We start from the raw sequence: 21,121 nt of genomic DNA, 5'->3' as shown, positions 1-21,121 counted from the left end.
GTGACAGACAAAATGAGAGAAGGAAAAAATCCAGAAAATCACATTGTAGGATTTTTAATGGATTTATTTGCAAATTATGGTGGAAAATAAGTATTTGGTCAATAACAAAAGTTTATCAAAATACTTTGTTATATACCCTTTGTTGGCAATGACAGAGGTCAAACGTTTTCTGTAAGGTATTTTTACCAGCAACTGGTATTTTGGCCCATTCCTCCATGCAGATCTCCACGAGAGCAGTGATGTTTTGGGGCTGTTGCTGGGCAACACAAACTTTCAACTCCCTCCAAAGATTTTCTATGGGGTTGAGATCTGGAGACTGGCTAAGCCACTCCAGGACTTTGAAATGCTTCTTACGAAGCCACTCCTTCGTTGCCCGGGCGGTGTGTTTGGGATCATTGTCATGCTGGAAGACCCAGCCACGTTTTATCTTCAATGCCCTTGCTGATGGAAGGAGGTTTTCACTCAAAATCTCACGATACATGGCCCCATTCATTCTTTCCTTTACACGGATCAGTCGTCCTGGTCCCTTTGCAGAAAAACAGCCCCAAAGCATGATGTTTCCACCCCCATGCTTCACAGTAGGCATGGTGTTCTTTGGATGCAACTCGGCATTCTTTGTCCTCCAAACACGACGAGTTGAGTTTTTACCAAAAAGTTATATTTTGGTTTCATCTGACCATATGACATTCTCCCAATCTTCTTCTGGATCATCCAAATGCTCTCTTGCAAACTTCAGATGGGCCTGGACATGTACTGGCTTAAGCAGGGAGACACGTCTGGCACTGCAGGATTTGAGTCCCTGGCGGCGTAGTGTGTTACTGATGGTAGGCTTTGTTACTTTGGTCCCAGCCCTCTGCAGGTCATTCACTAGGTCCCCCTGTGTGGTTCTGGGATTTTTGCTCACCATTCTTGTGATCATTTTGACCCCACGGGGTGAGATCTTGCGTGGAGCCCCAGCTCGAGGGAGATTATCAGTGGTCTTGTATGTCTTCCATTTCCTAATATTTGCTCCCACAGTTGATTTCTTCAAACCAAGCTGCTTACCTATTGCAGATTCAGTCTTCCCAGCCTGGTGCAGGTCTACAATTTTTTTCTGGTGTCCTTTGACAGCTCTTTGGTCTTGGCCATAGTGGAGTTTGGAGTGTGACTGTTTGAGGTTGTGGACAGGTGTATTTTATACTGACAAGTTCAAACAGGTGGCATTAATACAGGTATCAAGTGGAGGACAGAGGAGCCTCTTAAAGAAGTTACAGGTCTGTGAGAGCCAGAAATCTTGCTTGTTTGTAGGTGACCAAATACTTTTTTTTCACCATAATTTGCAAATAAATTCATGAAAAATCCTACAATGTGATTTTCTGGATTTTTTCTCTCTCATTTTGTCTGCCATAGTTGAAGTGTACCTATGATGAAAATGACAGGCCTCTCATCTTTTTAAGTGGGAGAACTTGCACAATTGGTGGCTGACTAAATGCTTTTTTGCCCCACTGTATATTGTTTTAGATAATACAGATATGGCCCATTCTGATCAAGAATGTCAGAAGAGGAAATAATCTTATCTTCCATATTGTTCCTTCCCTAACCTTGCTCTCCTGATACAATGCTTTCCATCAAAGACACATTGTCGACTCTGGTACAGGGTGAAATGTATATTGTACAAATTCGACTGACACTTTTTGACTATGATGAGGTGTTACGCTTGTGTATACACCCTGGTATTATAATACGGAAATTGTTTCCAAAGCTACAATGAGGACTTGTGCAGAGCAGAATCAACAACCTCTGAAAACTCATTTGCTTTTGAGAAGGAAACGGCTCAATTATTACGTTAACTGTTAACCATTATTTTAATGCTTCTCCAGAAGTCCCACTTTGGACACAAGTCAGTAGGTCCATGGCCCAATACTCCCCCCCCCCCACCTCAAAGGTGGAAACACAAAAGTTTGAACCTTTAGGCCAAGCACCTGTATAAAACCCAGTGGTGGAAATGCGCCATAACTGTCCCTCAGATCTTCAGATCGTCTAGTCTGGTCTTACTATTGCTGTGCTTGCTGGATCGACTGGGTCGCCGTTGTTTCTCTGAGGGCGACTCTGGAGCAGAACTGGAGCCTTTCCTTTCTGTGGTGTCACCCCCTTCTGGTTTACTGTTCATCTCTACGGCCAGGTTGTCTCTGTTCTGCTTGTAAGCCACTTTGCTGTTGTAGGGGTGGTAGGCAGAGTCAGGCTCATTCATGATGTACTGGTCTGCATGGTAGGGCTCAGGGGCTGGGTGGTGCCTAGGGAAGTAGTTATAGTTTGGGACAGAAGGCACCACTGCGTCGCTGGGGGCCTTGGACCCTGTCTCACATGGGGTCTGGACGTGTCTGTACCGACGGCACTTGGTGAACCCCAGGTGATACATCTCCACTATGTTCAGCACCAGAGATATGCATGCCACTGCCAACATGAAGAGGATGAAGATCGTCTTCTCTGTGGGCCTGGAGATGTAGCAGTTCACCACGTTGGGACAGGGTGAGCGGTTACAGGTGTACAGAGGTTTCAGCTCAAACCCATAGAGCAGGTACTGAGCTATGATAAATCCCACCTCGAACAGGGTTTTGAAGATGATGTTGAAGACGTATGTGCGCAGCAGGACCCCCTGCAGGCGGACGCGGCCCAGGTCGTCCCGGACGGGGGGCTTCTTGGGTTTGATGTCAGGCAGCAGCTGCTGCTTGTCATTGTGGATGGCCAGTTGCTCAGCCAAGTCTTTCTCCTTCTGCTTCTGTTTCTCCTCCATGCGCACCAGGTGCAGGATGTGGCCCAGGTAGATGAGAGTGGGCGTGGACACGAAGATGATCTGCAGCACCCAGAAGCGGATATGAGAGATGGGGAAAGTCTTGTCATAGCAGACATTCTGACAACCAGGCTGCTTGGTGTCACAGGTGAAGCCAGACTGCTCATCACCCCACACTTTCTCAGCTGCAGCTCCAAGCACCAGGATCCTGAAGATGAAGAGCACGGTCAGCCAGACCTTGCCCACTACAGTGGAGTGCTCCTGGGCACTCTCCAGAAGCTTGCCCAACAAGTTCCAGTCCGCCATAGTGGCTCACTCATAGGCTCAGTCTTACAGAGAGATTTGAAACAGGAACCTGCAATCAGAATAAAAACAATATAAACGAATGTACTGCATCAGACAAACATCACAATTGGATTGAAAACCGTTGCATAATAACTTGGATAGTTTAAGGAAAATGCCTCAACCATACTATATTATTACACCCAGGGTGGCATAATAAATTAACCTATACTGATGCATTTTCATTTATGATCTATTTGGTTGTAAAAGCTTGCATTTAAAGATAAGAGCCAAGTATTTTTACTGTGGCTTAACAGACCTCTACAGCTCAATAATGTGTTTGTAGTTTGTTTGTTTTTGTTTTTTTAGAGTGTTTCTGTAAATTAACCAGATTAATTTTTATATATTAGGTTCTGCTCCAAGTTTCTGTGGTTCTGTTTATTTTAGTATGAAAACATTTGTTCAATACATTAATCTGGTCCCTGCAGAGGCCAACTAAGTGAGATTGGTGCTTCCTGGCAATAATTTGCCATAATTTCTCTACAGAGAAAGTAACGCCCATGCTTTAACAAGTTAGCAATCTATGGCCTTGTCCTTTCCACACAGTTTATTTTTCATAAACTGGAGTCCTAATCCCGAAAATGTGAGACGTTCTAAAGAACATGAAGAGTATAATGTTGGTCATGTACCTAGAGTGTTGCCATATGCTTGTGAAATGTCTTGTAGAAAAGCTCAGGGTGCAGTATGCATCTTTTTTGATTTTACCTTAATTATTCTGAAAGTAATAATTTCCTCCAAGTTCCTCTGTTTTATTATTAATTTAACGGAGTGGCTGCGGATCCTTCCTTTAATTGACACACCACAGGCAACAGCAGGACATAACACCTGTTTCCCTGAGGAGAAACCGCCCATCAAGTAGACCTATGGTTGCAAATACCAGGGACGAACTTTCAATAAATTCCCTGGTTTTCTAGAAATCCTAGAATCCTTTTCAAACCTGTTTGAAATACAAAAACTATACTGAAACTGTTATGTTTGACTCCAAAACTAAATACAATACAATAAAATAAAAATTCTCAACTTTGGGCATTCAAGCTTTTGGGGGATTTTCAAGCTACTGAATCTGGCTGGTAAATGTGGCAACGAGATGGCCTTCTTTCAAAAAGGCCTAGCTTTGCATAACTTTCGCTAACTATCACTAGCTAACAAGGGGGAAAACAGGTAGGTAGCCAACTTGATTCTTCTTACATGTACTACTCCGGTTAAAAAGCATTGGATTGAATCTGTCTCCTCACCACGCGCTCTCACCACTGGTGTCCCCCAGGGCTCTGTTCTAGGCCCTCTCCTATTCTCGCTATACACCAAGTCACTTGGCTCTGTCATAACCTCACATGGTCTCTCCTATCATTGCTATGCAGACGACACACAATTAATCTTCTCCTTTCCCCCTTCTGATGACCAGGTGGCGAATCGCATCTCTGCATGTCTGGCAGACATATCAGTGTGGATGACGGATCACCACCTCAAGCTGAACCTCGGCAAGACGGAGCTGCTCTTCCTCCCGGGGAAGGACTGCCCGTTCCATGATCTCGCCATCACGGTTGACAACTCCATTGTGTCCTCCTCCCAGAGCGCTAAGAACCTTGGCGTGATCCTGGACAACACCCTGTCGTTCTCAACTAACATCAAGGCGGTGGCCTGTTCCTGTAGGTTCATGCTCTACAACATCCGCAGAGTACGACCCTGCCTCACACAGGAAGCGGCGCAGGTCCTAATCCAGGCACTTGTCATCTCCCGTCTGGATTACTGCAACTCGCTGTTGGCTGGGCTCCCTGCCTGTGCCATTAAACCCCTACAACTCATCCAGAACGCCGCAGCCCGTCTGGTGTTCAACCTTCCCAAGTTCTCTCACGTCACCCCGCTCCTCCGCTCTCTCCACTGGCTTCCAGTTGAAGCTCGCATCCGCTACAAGACCATGGTGCTTGCCTACGGAGCTGTGAGGGGAACGGCACCTCAGTACCTCCAGGCTCTGATCAGGCCCTACACCCAAACAAGGGCACTGCGTTCATCCACCTCTGGCCTGCTCGCCTCCCTACCACTGAGGAAGTACAGTTCCCGCTCAGCCCAGTCAAAACTGTTCGCTGCTCTGGCCCCCAATGGTGGAACAAACTCCCTCACGACGCCAGGACAGCGGAGTCAATCACCACCTTCCGGAGACACCTGAAACCCCACCTCTTTAAGGAATACCTAGGATAGGATAAGTAATCCTTCTCACCCCCCCCCCCTTTTAAGATTTAGATGCACTATTGTAAAGTGACTGTTCTACTGGATGTCATAAGGTGAATGCACCAATTTGTAAGTCGCTCTGGATAAGAGCGTCTGCTAAATGACTTAAATGTAAATGTTAAATGATTGGTGTAAACATGGGCGAGAGAGAGTTTCCTTCTACCTTATCGTTTTGCACCATTCTATTCCTTTTAAAACCAAGTCACTTTGAGATTAACTTTATAATTTAAACCTAACCTAACCAGAGCTCTCGAGAACCCAAGACCATACAGCCATAGGGCTCTCATTTGAACAATAGATCAGAGCAGGGCAAACGTTTACAACTGTCCCGACACTGTCTAACCGTTAATAATCACTGTGTGCAATACGATTTTGGAAACCTCAGAAATTCTAATTTCATATCAACCCCAAATGATTGTACGAAGACAAAAGATGCATTTACTGTGTGCCGTTTTAACACTGATTCCCACAGAGGTGTTTTGCATTGCACGTCCTAAGGTAATGGCGACATAATGTCGGCTCAAAGCGGTATTACACAAAGAAACCTCTGGAAATCTGCGGTAAAACAGCTAACAGTAAATTTATCTTTCGTATTTGTAAAGTTATTTTTGAATGATAATTAAGTTGTGTTCAAGGTTTTCCAAACTGTATCACAAGCAAGAATCAACTGTTTCTAGATAGAGCTTTTCACACTTGACTAAATCTCCTCAGCTAATCAAAAGGGATGTGGAATGACTCCAATGTAGCATGAGTAGGGCTTACCTAACCTACTGTATGACCTGACCCATCACCTTATGTATTAATGGCCCCCAATTGCAAGAAGTGGCATCCCCAAAAACATAAAAAACGATACAACCCAAATGGCTCATAGCCTCCCATGTATGCCTTCGGTCCCTAAACCTAAAACTGAAACGAAATCAAATAAAAACGAAATAGAAATATTTTATACAACTCAAACTAAATAAAAACTAGCAAATCAGGTTTGAAAACTAACAAACTAAACTGAATTCAAAATAAAAATAGAAAAAAACCTGAATATAAAAACACAAAACTATAATAACCTTAGTCTACACAACAGTCTTAACATTTTGCTTACGTTGAATAAGATTCTACTAACTTTGCACAACTCTTAGTAAATTTGGTTGGGAGCCATTGATGGACAGCAATATTTAAACCTTGTCTCTGATTTTCAAGCAGATTTAAGTAGGACTGAAACTGGACCATTGAGGATCACTCAACATCTATTGGAAAGCCATTCTGGTGTGTCTTTGGCATTAACATTTGTGTAATTTCCCATTGAAAAATAAAACCCTATCCCAAGGTTCTGAATTCAGAAGACTGAGGCAGGGTTTCCTCTAACTTTGTATCTGTGCTTTGCTCCTTTCATATTTATTTTTGTTCTGATCAAGTCCCCAGTCCATGCCGGTGACAAGCATACAACATGATGCTGCCACCTACAATATTTGAAAATATTACCTTTTTAGATTTCCTTTTAAAGCATAAAAATGTGAAGAATGTGCAAGGGGTGTGTAGGCTTTCACTAGCGACTATGTACCCATTAAATGCATACTAAGTACTGACTGTACCTATAGTATGCACTGGAGCAGGTAGTGGCCTGGCCACTGTATCCTACTGCCAGGCAGGAGCTCCAAGACAAACACACTGACACACATGGCCTCTACAGGGTGTAGCTATCTTCTCCCTAGATATAGGTTTCCAGGAGTTGAGTTGTCACTTTAGTAAACATACTGATTGATGCCAGTTGGACTTGCCTATGGAAGTGACGGTCAGGTTCAAAATCAAATCAAATCAAATGTATTTATATAGCCCTTCGTACATCAGCTGATATCTCAAAGTGCTGTACAGAAACCCAGCCTAAAACCCCAAACAGCAAGCACTGCAGCTCTGGATAAGAGCGTCTGCTAAATGACTTAAATGTAAATGTAATGTAAATGTAGAAGCACGGTGGCTAGGAAAAACTCCCTAGAAAGGCCAAAACCTAGGAAGAAACCTAGAAAGGAACCAGGCTATGTGGGGTGGCCAGTCCTCTTCTGGCTGTGCCGGGTGGAGATTATAACAGAACATGGCCAAGATGTTCAAATGTTCATAAATGACCAGCATGGTCAAATAATAGTAAGGCAGAACAGTTGAAACTGGAGCAGCAGCATGGCCAGGTGGACTGGGGACAGCAAGGAGTCATCATGTCAGGTAGTCCTGTAATGGGTGTACATGCTCCTGAGTGGCACAGTGGTCTAAGGCACTGCATCTCAGTGCAAGAGGTGTTACTACAGACCCTGGTTAGATTCCAGGCTGTTTCACATCTGGCTGTGATTGGGAGTCCCATAGGGCGGCGCCACAATTGGCCCAGCGTCATCTGGGTTTGGCTGGGGTAGGCAGTCTTTGTAAATAAGAAATTGTTCTGAACTAACTTGCCTAATTAAATTTAGAGGAAATGGTTGAATGTATTATTATTTTGTGAAATGTATGATGTAGAAAGGGAGAGGTTGTTTGACAGGGTCAGAGAGGTTGGAAGGGAATGAGTATGTGGTATTTTGGGTGGGGGTGATGGGGCTAGTGAGGTTATTATTTTATTTTATTAGAAATTCAGGGTTAGTTAAGAGAATATAGTGATATAGATAGGTTGTGACTGGCCTCACACTTCAGTACAGTAGGTGGCGGTGTATGCACCTGTCATTTGGTTGCGATTTGCCAATAACACTTGAAGATGAATTTTATTTTATACTGAGAAGAACTGAATGTATATGTTTTTAAATAACATTCATAGAACATTCTATGAACTTTATTCAAGTTTTCGTGTGGTTTTTATGCAAAGTTTTCTTAATGTTCCTCGGAACAATTTGAGAACATTACTTTAAATACAACCAAGAGGAAACCTGTACAGTAGGAAACATTATGCTGAAGTACTGAAATTCACATAGAAAAACTTTGTTTCTTAACGTTCTCAGAACAAAGTGAGAACATGACTTTAATAGAACCATGAGGAAACATGTAAGAAACTTTATGCTGAAGTACTGTAATTCCCACAGAAGAATATTGATTCTGTGAACTAATTTGAGAACATTCCCAATGTCAAACCAGTTGGAGACATTCCTAGAACATTACCAAAATTGAAAAGAAATCCATCTTTGAACTTTTACGAAACGTTCTGTTAAAGTAATGAAATTACAAAAAAACATTATTTTCTTGGTAAGTTGCTTAAATGTACTGAGAATGTTCAAAAGCCAAGCAACTATCCGGCATCATTCCCAGAAGTTTTGGGAAGGTAGTACGCAATAACAAAAAAATATATACATGTATAAGTTTCATGTTTATGAGGAAACATGTATGGTAGGAAATGTTATGCCTAAGTACTGGTTATGCAAAATAACCATAGAACACCCACACTTTCACCAATTTCTAAGAAACATATGGCTTTCAGAACATTTTGTGCTAGCTGGGTATTGACTGTATTACTGACCATATTAATTATTTCTAATGTATGTTTCTTCAGTTGAAACTTCTATAGACACAGTGCGTCAAGACCCACCTTCCCATAATGCTCATCTCCAGTGAAATTGCAGATCCAGTAGTGGCGTCTCCACTTAGGTCGCTATCACAGTCTACACTGTGGTACTCCTGTCCCCGACAAGGCCATGTCCTTTGATAGTGATGACACTACACTGCTAATGTTAAGCACTCTTGTCTCCAAATGGTTTCAACGAGTTTTCAGCTCTTGTCCTGTAAAAGTAACCAATAGGACCTCTGTAAGCACCCTCTTTCACTGTGTCAGTTAGCTAGGATGAGAACACTCACTCTCTGTTGAGAATTATAAGGCTCACTGCTAAAGTGATGTTTCTTTATGACTGAGTGGCGTCTAAGTAGTCCAATGGGTGGGTGGGTTTAAGTCTTGCGTGGCATGGCTCTAAATATAATTCACTGTGAAGGGAGTGGCTTTGCTATCACACTCAGGGGGTTTGGGGGGGTTGGTGAATTGGAGTTGAAAGGTAGTGTTCCAAGGCCTGTGGTTGTGTGGAGCGGGAGAGCATCAGAAAATGATAAAGGTGGGCCCTCCCTTAATTGTTATGGTTGTCATTGACTGGCACATACTCCAGTGTCATTGTTGACAGGCTGACAGGAATCTCATAGTCTGTGGTGGTTGTAAATTCAACAAGAGGACATCCTTCCAAACAGAAGCAGTTAGCTATATTTACTTTACCTAAAACAGTAAAAAGGTTGTTTGGTTAAACTGACTGTTCATTGTATGGATGAAATCATAACCCCTTAAGCATCAAATTGCATGTAAGATAAATCAACAGAGAAAACAGAAAACATAGAACATATGGTACATTGCAAATCTGCACTTTGAAAGGCACAGTATGAATGCTTACCATATGACTTCCGTGAAAAAGAATTGCTGTATTTATCCAATAACAGCTTGTTAACAGCAAAGTGTCATGTAAAAAATAATTCCAGATAACATCTACATTTAGAGAAGTAATTCAGACGGGGCAGTGAAAACTATTGTGATTAGATGTCTCTTCACAGTCAGACCTCACATCTGATAGACTCTCTATATATGGTCTCTATTGATGTGCTCCAGAAAAAGAGAAATGCCCTCACACTTGCCCCTGCTAGGTCCAGCTGTCCCCAGGGTGAATATTTCTTAGCCTCAGAGACTGACCCCTCACAAGGCTACGCTATTGATAACCTGGGACCATGCACTCTACCCGGCCAGTCTAAGGTTTTAATTGCTGAAGCTTCGTCAGACATTTCCTCACAGGTGGTCTGACAGCTCACAAGAACTGCAGCATACAGTACCTCTGACTTTAAAAAGCTTCACGAGACTTCATTCTTTGATTGTGTTTCAATCAATAAAATCTATGGATTGGATTTTTCTCTTTCCAATTCTTACTCAATGGCACTGTCAAATTATCATAACCGCAGATAATCTAAACGCCCTTAGTACCTGATGTTTGGTTAGTTTCATATGTTTGTGCTGCTCTCCAGTGGCTTTCTGATGTATCACATAAAGACTTTGTAGCGACGTCACCTTGTAACTCAAGACAACACACATAAAGCATTCAGAATACACTCATAATAGCTGCGTGTACTACTAGCCGTTAATATTTCCATGTGGCTATTGCACATAATATAACTCAAGTGTTTTATTAGGAATGTCTAATTATATTAGCTACAGTAATACAAATATGTGCAAGACATTCAACATAACAAGGCATGGTATACAACAAAACAGGAACTAAAATACTATCAGGGTTGGGTTACTTTCTAAATGTAATCTGTTACAGTTACTAGTTCCCTGTCCAAAATTGTAATCAGTAACGTAACTTTTGGATTACCCAAACTCAGTAATGTAATCGGATTACTTTCAGCTACTTTTAGATTAGTTTCCCCTTAAGAGGCATTAGAAGAACACAAACATGTATGTTTCCAATTGAACAACATCTATTGCAGGATAAATCAATGTTACAAGTTTACATAGCTGGCCATATATGGATGTTACATTTTACTTTATGGGTTGGTTATGTAGACTTCTTCTAACCCATCGCTTTCTACTACATATAATAATACAATTAAATGATATCTTTACATTAAAAACTAAAGTCTATCAGAATTCCAGTCATTCCAATAAATGTTATACCCCTTGATCTTCAAGAATAGGACTTGGATATATGGAAGTATAGTTTAGCCAAATAGTTTAACCTGAGCATAACCCCAAAACTAAGGACTTATTAGCCAGCCCTACTCTGTTGTTTATGATTTTGTTGTCATGGAGGACTGATTGGGCTCATTTATTTAAATGTAAAAATAAATGCTGTGCTCATGAAATTGCATGCTTTGAGCACTACTGAAAAGTGCTATTTATATGTTAAAAATGAATGCCATATGCTGCATTTGCTACAGGTCTATTGTTTATTTTTTTGTTAGTGACACTTTGATATCTTGATAATATGCAGCTGTTCAAAGTGCAAATTCACAGATGAAACAATAACCAAACGGACATCCCGCCTCAGTTTTGGTAAAAAGATGAGGGATGGGCCTGGAGAAATGTAACCATGCTCAGATTAAGACAAGAGCTATGGATGCAAGGACTGACCACCCATGATATAAAATTATTGTTTGTTTAAACTTCTTAAATTCAACCATTATTGGGTTCAAATACACATTTAGATTTGCCAACAGCCATCCACAACAACCACAATCCGTAAAACGCAAATAGCTAAATAAGAGAGCAGCAGTGTGATTCACATCAATGCGCTACGCAGACAACAATAATTTGTGATATCCGTATCGCAGTAGACTACACCACTGCTGTCATCCTTACCTCCAAACGTTTATTCAAGTTAGATAATCTTTGGATGCCGACACAAGTTGCACCATTGGAAGACATAGCTTGGACTGTAGCCTACAAAAGCCTGTTCCTGCTCTTTTACAGCGATCCATCAAACCCATTTGGTTTGTTATCATTAGTCGTATCTGACTTCTGGTCAGACTCGCTCATGTGGAACAAACTTACATTTGCGCCTTTTTTCCATGTTTATTTGAATGTCATTGAGAAAACAGAGAAGTGTCAAATGTTTTTTTCTTGTCAAATCTCTTCTGAATTTAATTGAATTGAATCATCTAGTTTTTCAAAAGTATCTGTAATCTGATTACAATATTTTTTGCTGGTAATGTAACGGATTACAGTTACCGTTTTTGTAATTCCTTATATGTGAAGTAAACACTTTACAGTACCACAAATTCTAAACATCCTTTCTCTCACACACACAATAGGTTTAAATCAGCAATGCAGTATCTAGTAAGAAAAATAATGAGATAGACATGAAAATTTATCATTTGGTTCTTTCATTTTAACTTCAACTAAGCACATTTTCTCATTCACTATTCTATTTTACTCTATACACTTGCATAATCAGTCTCATTCATAGCATTCAAAACACTATGTGGATGTCTTGAAGCACTTGATATTTCACTATGAAAGTGAGGTAGTTATTAGTAGTGCTTTGGAATAGCCTCATAGTTATTAGTAATACTCCACCACAACCACCAAATGTTGGTTAAATTCATCACATGGACAGTTTTCTTGGGTTACTATTTATAATAAACCAGGGGTACCAATGCTTTGTCCTAATGATACCACATTATCAGTGATTAAAATGTCTATCAGGAATTGAAAACTATTTATGAATCATAATACAGAATGGATGATGAGTCGGTTTAGTTGCTTGAATCTTGCAGAGCATATCGAAGCTGACTACATATTGAATTCAGCTAAATTTGAGACGTTACAAGGTAAGGGACTGTTAATAAACCAGGTTACCATACTTTTCTTCAGTCTCCTCTTCTGGATTTTGTTCTATATCCAAACTGAAATTGTCCTTTGAGTCATATCTATTTGAAAAGTATAGAAAAAGTGTGAACACCTCATTAATTAATGTTGTTAAGGCCATTGCTTTGAACATATGTGCCCAATTACAGTTACACAGTGTTGGTCCATTTAGCTTGTTCTAGTAGGAGCAGAGCTTTTGGGTGATCCATGCTCCCATGGTTGAGTCTCCAGCATTGCTTAAGTGCCTACTACAGGCCTTTCCCACTAGGAAGACGACCTCTGCGATGTTGAGCAGGATGCAGATCCCTGACACAGCCAGCATGAACACAGTGAAGACGGTCTTCTCTGTGGGCCTGGACACAAAGCAGTCCACTGTGTTGGGGCAGGGGTACGAGTCACACTTGACCAGCCGGATCATCTTATAGCCAGGGTAGATCATGTAGAAGAGGTACATGAAGGTTACCTCAAAGATGATGCGGAAGAAGAGGCTGATGATGTATGTCCACCAAAGTGCACCTGCAATCTTCATCTTCTGGGTCTTGATTTGCTCCAGGTCCTTGGGGTTGGCCCGGCCAGACAGCTTGTAGAGTTTTTTGTCGATGTGTCGGCGGTGGGCCACATGCATGGCCACCAGCAGGGCTGGGGTGGACACCAGAATTAGCTGCAGGGCCCACAGACGGATATGTGAGATGGGGAAGAAGTGGTCATAACAGACGCTGTTGCAGCCGGGCTGCTGGGTATTACAGGTGAAGCCGGACTTCTCGTCACCCCACACACTCTCTGCTGCAACCACCAGGACCAGGATACGGAAAATGAAAAGAACAGAGAGCCAGACGCGACCGATGCCAGTGGAGTGTCTGTTTACACCGCTGATGACGGCATAAAAGGACGCCCAGTTCATTTTCGATTCCAGGTCTGAAAAACAAGGACGCCATTAAAATGATTTAATTGTAGAAAGCTTTGAGGTCAATAATGTTGATAAATTGTTGCTAATTTTGCATAGAAAAATAGTATGATATTTCCACAAGATTTCTGTATACAAACACTAATTGCACGTTTTTTTACTAAAAACACAGATTTCACATAACCCGCTTCACCAGTCAACACCACTGTCTGACCAGCACTGGTCAGCGACTGAGATATTGGGAAATCTCCATAAAGCCATCAATTCTCAAAAAGCAGAATCCCCCAAGACTAATTCCATATCCGTCAAAGCCAACGGCAACTGAGGTCTCTCCATCTTGTTATAATTCAGATCTATTGAATTCCATTGTTTTAGTCATTCCTGCCATGGCAGTAGAAGAGACTTGGAGAGGTGGAAGTTACCAAGCTCATCAGGAGGTGTAAGAGGCATAGGCAGCACCCAGGGTGGAGGACAATGTTGACCCGCCGGTGTAGCGTGGACATTGATGTGCGGCCAGTAGAGAACCAAACCTCTCTACATGCCCTGACGTTGGCGGGCGGCTTAAGAGCGCAAGCCTTTGGTCTGGCACTACACATCAGGTGACCATTTTCCCAAAGTCACTGGCAAGGGAGTATCTGCCCCAATGTGACCAGTGTGCCATGTTGACACTGGCACCAGCCTGCATGGTATATATAATGGTATATATATGCCCCTCCCCAAGCCAGACTGACCACAGAGTGGGGTCATAGTGGGGACTTTTATGAAATGTTTTATAATATGTAAAGTCACAACAAATACTATGATAAGCCAATGCCAAAAAAGTCTACAGACAACATGGTTCAGGTTTATTTCACTTTAACTCAGTCAAATCAAGATATAAATGAAAAAACATATTTCAGGATTTAAAAAATGTTGATGGCAGATTTGTTTTGATAAAACGAGAAATTAGAGGTGATATGGTAAGAGAAGATTAAAGGAATATGATTCTTGAACATGAGATCGCAAATTGAATGGCTAAATTAAGATTTCCACAATAAATCCTTTAAGTGTAGTTATTATTTATGATTAGCATGTTTTCTTCATTCTTACAGTGTTCACCCCTGATTTTCTAAGATATTTCACAAGCAGCCTATTATGGCTGTCACTGGAAAGCACAGCTATGGTTATCTAAGCCACATACAATAGGCTATCTATGTAGAGGAATGAGTGAAGAAGAATGAAATACAACACAACTGGTGCTTTTAAATGTGAATACATCAATTACACTTTTCTAAGGATACTTTTAGTTTATTAGTATTAATCCTAAATAAACATTTCTAGATCATCAGTACAAATGTTTCTTTGACTAGACAGAAAGATGACCAGGTAGAGATCTCATCCCCTTTAACATGAAACCTAATCACAAACATGTAAATCATGACAAAAAAATGTGTATACTTAATTTAGATTTCATAGCTGTAACAAATGATTAAATTAGTGAAATTACCTTCAGTAGAAGTAGTGCACAAACACGCCCAGAAACAATTGAGTTACCATCAGTATAGATGGATTTCTTCCCATTAGTGAATCTGTGAACCAGAACACCATGTGTTTGCATTGCTAATGATTTCTCTCACACTAGCCACTGCCCTGCACAGTCGGAGTCATATGCTCTTGTGTGAATAATTTACATACAATAGCTGCTTTTATTAGATCCAACAAGCCCCTTTAGAATTCAGATCAAGCGCCTCAGTTTCCGCCTACCCTCAGCAAAGGAAAGAATCTGTGTGGACACAAAGAAGCCTGCCCTATCTATTGTGCACTGTACTGCAAGGGAAGTGAAAGCTGGTTTTGACACAATATGGAGTAAAAAATTACAAAACCCAAACAAAGAAAGTCTAACCACATGCAGAGGGAGTAAGTCTTATAGATAACAGTAGAGAAATGCTTGTTTGTTCATAATTTATTTGGTGCGTGTGTGCATCAGTGTGTGTGGTATTTTCAAAGACATTCTAACCTTTCCTTGTATACCCACCTGCTGTCAAAAATGTAACTGACAATTCTAGTACAATTCTGATGGATACTTTGGAGAGATAATTTTAAATAATCTTAAACAAGCCTCAGACAGATCTCATCTCTAGAGGGTGCTAGGCCCACTGAAGACACATCATGAAGCGAGGACTAGGTGACCCACAATTGAGGTGGTCTACTGGGCATCCTTTTCACAGTTGTCCAATGGGTATTAAATAAATAAACTTTTAGTGAGGATGTGCAATACATTAATTTAATTGGCTGGGAAACAAATACATTTTGAGATCATTTATGCTTTCACCAAACGACATCAAGTTAGATGGGAGCAATAGTAATCGTGTTCAATATATGATTTTGATTAATGCACATTTTGTGTATGTGTGTATATCGATGTGCCAATAACAATTTGCTTGACCATAGCAGCTTTCTGTATCATATTTATTCTGGACCGTATCCATATTTTCAATGCACTAGCAACTTCTTTAAGAAACAAAATGGGGAAAAAGTACAAAACACTCAAATAATTTCTTGTTACAGTGGAGACCATACAGAATTCCTGCTATTGTGGAGAAAATAGACCAAGAGTTTTATCAACTCTGACAAAGGAATCCACCAAGTCTGTCAAAACCAGTGCCTGTTCAAACTGTACATTTGTAAGAGGTGGAAAATAAATAAAGTGAGTCAGCCATACTTTTGAGAAGAGCAAATTGTCTTTCACAAACACAGTTCTTTAACAAAAAGCAAAACAAGATGAAAAGTGGTAGCTACATATCATACCTACATAGCAAACCATTATTCAGTTTCACAATGGACATTGATCCGAGAAAACATCTTTCAATATTGGAGTTTCTTGTGATGCACATCTTCTAGGTATAAGCACATGAGCTAACATAACCAATCAGATGAAGTATGGATGACAAAATTCAATCAATTTGTTGTACCTGTAGAGTGTTACCACCACCTTCTTAGGGCATTTCACAAGTCAACAGTTTAAGTTTCGCTGGATACTCTGTATTACTCTGTTTGGGGGCAGCTGTTAGACAATATCATCAAATTCACTTACTAATCTTCTTAAGCACAGCACGGTGCTGTCTCGACAGAGACTGGGCCTTGTTGTCAATGCTTAGTTGTGTATTTGCATAGAGCCTACAGATCATATTAATGGCTGCCACTAAATAATGTTCCTCTGATATGGCCACAATGAAAACTGTGATATGCGGCATCAGAAGAAAAAGAGACCATAAACAGTTTCTGTCTGGGATTGTATAAACCTCCCTTTTCTTCAAGGCCACCTTTCCATATACACTGGCAACTTGTTCAAATGTATTTAAGAGGGAATAAGAGCAGATGAATACTGCAGACCAGGTTGGCACTGTTGCTGTGTTTGATGGTTGTCAGCCCATGTTTTTACGGTTCCCATAGCCTCTCTGATGTGTATCCTTCCAGTTGTCCCAGTCTCTAGCTTTCTGCAAGGCCTCCTCGTCATCATTTTCAACCCGCTTCTCTTTCTCTTCTTGCTCTCGCTCTTCTGCATCAACGTCCTCTGAATGGGGGGACAAATTGTATTTGGTGAATGAGAAAAGGTGTAAAAAAACATGGATCATGACCGTTTGACTTTTCCCCAAAACAATTTATGTACATACGGTTAACTGTAAATAGAAAATAATTCTGAACATCTCTTTTAACCCTACCAGTGCTGCGAGGGATCCCCTGGTCCGGCAGGGCATTTTTCTTCCTGTGCTGCTCATACCAGTCATCCACAGACATAGTAGGCAGGCTGGGATAGCCAGCCCCAAACACTCTGAAATTAAATACATTATTCAACTATTTACTTAATGTTATATAATAAGCGAGTAGCTATGTAATTTAATTTTGTTAAGGGAGGTTGGACAGAGTACTTATTTTGTGAGTAGGAAAACAAAAAAACATTTTACATAAAAATGTGCAGAATGAGAAATAAATAAGTTTGAGCAGGTGCTTACCTGGCCTGAACAGCATCTTTGGTGAGAATGAAGGGTTTCATGGGAGGCCTTTTAGATTGTGATGGCTCTGCTGAACTCTGCACATGGAAAATATAAAGAGCATCAGAAAATCACCCTTTCAATTAGTCATTGGTGAATAAGATTAGTTACATCTTCAAATCCATGTACCTGTTTTAGAACATCCATCCTGGTCAAAATCTCAATTTCCTGATCAATGCTCTCAATCTCCTCCAGGGATACAACAATCCATTTCCTCAAGTTGAGGAGGTAGAAGTCTCTAACTATCTCGTCATCTGCCTGCCCACTGTCCACTGCTGCCTTGATCTCTGATAGCTTGGCCTCTGTGTTCTTCCTCTGGGTGTATCTGCAGAGTATAGCACAATAAATAAGAGTCATCAGACCAATGTGGGTGCATCTGCATTATAAAATAAACAAGAGAGCTGTTTAAGTTGTTAAATAGCTGAGGGACATAACATATTTTAAGAGGCTCGTGACAGGTACTAGACCTTAAAGCATAGGCCTAAATATGACTTGTGCAGTGCTGAATCAAAACAACGCGTGTTCCGATTGTCAAAATTATTGTAATTGAAAAGCAGATGTTTCTGATACCTTTCTATCTTTGCCGCTCTTACTGTCGCCATTGCAATCAAGTCCGGAGGTTTGGGGGGCCCATTTGCAGATTCTTCTTCCAGTGTGCCAGCAGAGTTTTCATTTGTTTTGGGTAGCTCAAACTTTGATATGTTATACTCCTTACATCTTTTCAAGAAGTCCAAAAAGTAACATTTTGCTATCTGAACTTGCTCTAGTCGTTTTGCCAGGTTCACTTGCTTCATAGTAAGAGCCCCCAGGAGGACAGGCAACATCAGATACTTCAGATCTGTTGTTGCTACCTCCTCCAATTCTTCATTTCGGCTAAAAAAACAAACATGAAGAATGAACATGCAGCATCAATTTCATTTGCATTGCCTTAGCGAACGTTAGCTCGCTAACTAGATTGTTTACGACTTATCCTAGCCAATCAAAAGTATCTAGCTGGCAAAACTGTCAAGCAACTCTAAGGTGGAATCTTTTCGTTATTTAGTTGGCTATACTCTTTGATATACAATCATGCCCAATACATGATAGTAACTAGCTACCTGGGTATCTGGCTAGTCATCAAAGCTTGAGTAGATAGCGATCTATAGTTAGCTAGGTGCTAGCTAACGTTAGCTACCTGAACAAGTCGAGCTGGGCAACCATCCGCGTTGCCTCTTCCAGTTGCGTTATCCCACGCTTGATTTTAACCTGGATATGGGTAGCTGCGATGGGATCGTTTGTGGTGTCCACCTCCTCATATAGTTTCCATCCCCGATCTAATAAATCAGATAGTTTAGGTGGTTCTTCTGCCTGACTTGGTGACAAGCTAGTGCTTCCAGCGGCTGCCATTTTTTCTTTTTTCTATGTAATGACTACTATCGGCTTCCGTATTCATTCTACGCTCACTTCCTTTATGACAAGATTCAAATGGTTTCCACTAGTTAGCACAGCCACGAGGTCAGAATTGTCACAAAAATCATTATTGTGGTTAGGGCAATGCTTAGGTTTCACTCTCGCCAAAATCCGTCCAAAATAAGCCCAATGCGTTTCAATGGGCTTATTTTGGACCTAAACTTGTCGCCTGCCTTCCCGCATTTGGGACGACTCCCAGTGTTAGGGCGGAGACAAGAACATATAATCAATTATATAAACATCTCTGTATAGCGGAAGTATGTTGCAAATACTGCGTCAAAAGAACACCGTTTTTTACTGCAGTAATTTTGCAGTGTAACCACAGTTAACTGCTGTTATTCTGCAATTACTGCGTCAAAAAAACACAGTCGAATGCAATTACTGCAGTTTCAAAACTGCAATCTGCTTTTTTACATTTACATTTGTAAGGGCGGCCACTGAGCCACCTGACACTAAAACCTGCCTATCCTTAAATGTATTATTCTGTATGTAAATTGTGCAACCCAAATTTAGTATGATCATAGATCAGATATTTCACTGGTTGTATAAATGTGAAGCATCCGGTTGGCGTTTCCACTCACTACCAAATATGGCGAGTTCGATTTATCAAGTTCTCATCGACGAAACATTTGATCTTCCTACAGTTTTTTGTTTCCAAAACTAAAACAAACAGAGTGCTCTGCTTTTTGTAGACTTTACCCTTTGCCAAAGTTTTAGAAAATTGCGTTGTTTTGAAGGAGAGCAAGGGCGAATTGAGTTATTGCACATGCGCACTTCAAAGTATGCGTTCCCTATCGAAAAATGCTAATAAATGCTAGAACCGCCAAAAGCATCTCACTCAGTGATGCCAATTTAGCAAAATTGTTGCTAGATTTAGCAACTTTTTTTCAAACAGCACCTAGCAACACATTTAGCTACTTTTAAAAATGTATTTGTAACTTTTTGCAACTTTTGAAAAGTGACTCACGCTAAAATGTACGCATTTTTCCCTCTAAATGACACAAAACGATAGCACGGGTTCGACGAGCCAAACCCAATGAATATAGTTGGTCACGAATGTTTGATCTTGAACAGAACTTACACCATCAATCAACATGTCACAATCACATCATATTTTTGCCGAGATGGCCAGTCAATTTGAGTAACGTTATTGTGGATTCTACGTAAATGACGCAGTTTTACGTTATCACGCAATGACATCACAACGTCATTGAGCAACAACTCAACCTGCCTCTAGCAATTTACCCTGAAAATGAGTTGGCAACACTGATCTCACGAGCTCGTGCTTGGCTCTGCCTACCTCCTTGCTTGTTCTGGCCACCACAATTAATTTGCTCCGTTCGACCAGAGCCTGTAGTTTCCATCTTGGGTTAGTTATACAAATCTTTGGTATTATGCTGCGTTCAAATGCTAGTCAGAACTAGGAAACTCAGAAATGTCCAACTTGCTAACTGATAGAATGTGGCACGTGTATAACTACAACCAGTTAGTACATCAGACATTTCAGAGTTTCCTAGCTAGTTCTGACTAGCACGTGAACGTGGCATGATATGATACCTTACGTTTGCCAAAACTTGGCCACGCCGAGCTACCATTTGCCATTTACTTAGTTGTTTTTGGGCGCGTAATCAACAATAACGCGGAATGACAATACTAGCAAAGAGAATTTAAAACTGATATTAGCACGTCACAGGTAAGACATAAAAGATATACAAAAGTATGTGGACACCCCTTCAAATGAGTGGATTCAGCTATTTCAGCCACACCCGTTGCTACCGGTGTATAAAATCAAGCACACAGCCATGCAATCTCCATAGACAAACCTTGGCAATAGAATGGCCTTACTGAAGAGCTCAGTGACTTTGAAAGTTGCACCGTCAAAGGATGCCACCAGTCAGTTTGTCACATTTCTGCCCTGCTAGAGCTGCCCCAGTCAAGTGCTGTTATTGTGAAGTGGAAACGTCTAGGAGCAACAACAGTGGTAGGCCACACAAGCTCACAGAACGGGACCGAGTGCTGAAGCGCGTAGTGTGCAGGGAGCTCCATAA

The 21,121-nt window shown here is 41.0% G+C and overlaps 3 protein-coding genes across 7 annotated transcripts; all 3 read right to left on the bottom strand.

Annotated features, from left to right (window-relative positions):
* Positions 1 to 1,433: 1,433 nt before the first annotated feature.
* On the bottom strand, positions 1,434 to 10,284 carry LOC118391703 (gap junction alpha-3 protein-like). Its single transcript, XM_035783208.2, has 2 exons — positions 8,886 to 10,284; positions 1,434 to 3,125 (listed from the first exon to the last, which is right to left on the bottom strand). The coding sequence occupies exon 2, from the start codon at positions 3,074 to 3,076 to the stop codon at positions 2,003 to 2,005; it is 1,074 nt and encodes a 357-aa protein (XP_035639101.1). The 5' UTR covers positions 3,077 to 3,125; positions 8,886 to 10,284; the 3' UTR covers positions 1,434 to 2,002.
* Positions 10,285 to 10,550: 266 nt separating this feature from the next.
* On the bottom strand, positions 10,551 to 15,263 carry LOC118391337 (gap junction beta-1 protein-like). Of its 2 annotated transcripts, none has more exons than XM_035782628.2 (2): positions 14,016 to 14,166; positions 10,551 to 13,604 (listed from the first exon to the last, which is right to left on the bottom strand). In XM_035782628.2, the coding sequence occupies exons 1-2, from the start codon at positions 14,041 to 14,043 to the stop codon at positions 12,868 to 12,870; spliced, it is 765 nt and encodes a 254-aa protein (XP_035638521.1). In that variant the 5' UTR covers positions 14,044 to 14,166; the 3' UTR covers positions 10,551 to 12,867. The 2 variants fall into 2 exon arrangements, with proteins under 2 accessions (XP_035638521.1, XP_035638523.1); XM_035782630.2 differs by lacking the exon at positions 14,016 to 14,166 and adding an exon at positions 15,080 to 15,263 and having other exon boundaries at positions 10,553 to 13,604.
* A 761-nt stretch (positions 15,264 to 16,024) lies between these two features.
* Positions 16,025 to 20,464, bottom strand: LOC118391336 (immunoglobulin-binding protein 1). 4 transcript variants are annotated; one of them, XM_052510975.1, is made up of 7 exons: positions 20,374 to 20,464; positions 18,799 to 18,937; positions 18,195 to 18,497; positions 17,754 to 17,949; positions 17,586 to 17,662; positions 17,295 to 17,404; positions 16,025 to 17,146 (listed from the first exon to the last, which is right to left on the bottom strand). In XM_052510975.1, exons 1-7 carry the CDS (start codon positions 20,435 to 20,437, stop codon positions 16,998 to 17,000), a joined length of 1,038 nt encoding a protein of 345 aa, XP_052366935.1. In that variant the 5' UTR covers positions 20,438 to 20,464; the 3' UTR covers positions 16,025 to 16,997. The 4 variants fall into 4 exon arrangements, with proteins under 4 accessions (XP_052366935.1, XP_035638519.1, XP_035638520.1 ...); XM_035782626.2 differs by lacking the exon at positions 20,374 to 20,464 and adding an exon at positions 20,155 to 20,245; XM_035782627.1 differs by lacking the exon at positions 20,374 to 20,464 and adding an exon at positions 20,041 to 20,059.
* Positions 20,465 to 21,121: the final 657 nt, after the last annotated feature.

Source organism: Oncorhynchus keta, unplaced genomic scaffold, assembly GCF_023373465.1.
Source record: "Oncorhynchus keta strain PuntledgeMale-10-30-2019 unplaced genomic scaffold, Oket_V2 Un_contig_6244_pilon_pilon, whole genome shotgun sequence".
Classification (NCBI taxonomy): domain Eukaryota; kingdom Metazoa; phylum Chordata; class Actinopteri; order Salmoniformes; family Salmonidae; genus Oncorhynchus; species Oncorhynchus keta.
The sequence above is the reverse complement of the archived record's forward strand: the minus strand, read 5'-3'. Positions and strand labels throughout refer to the sequence as shown.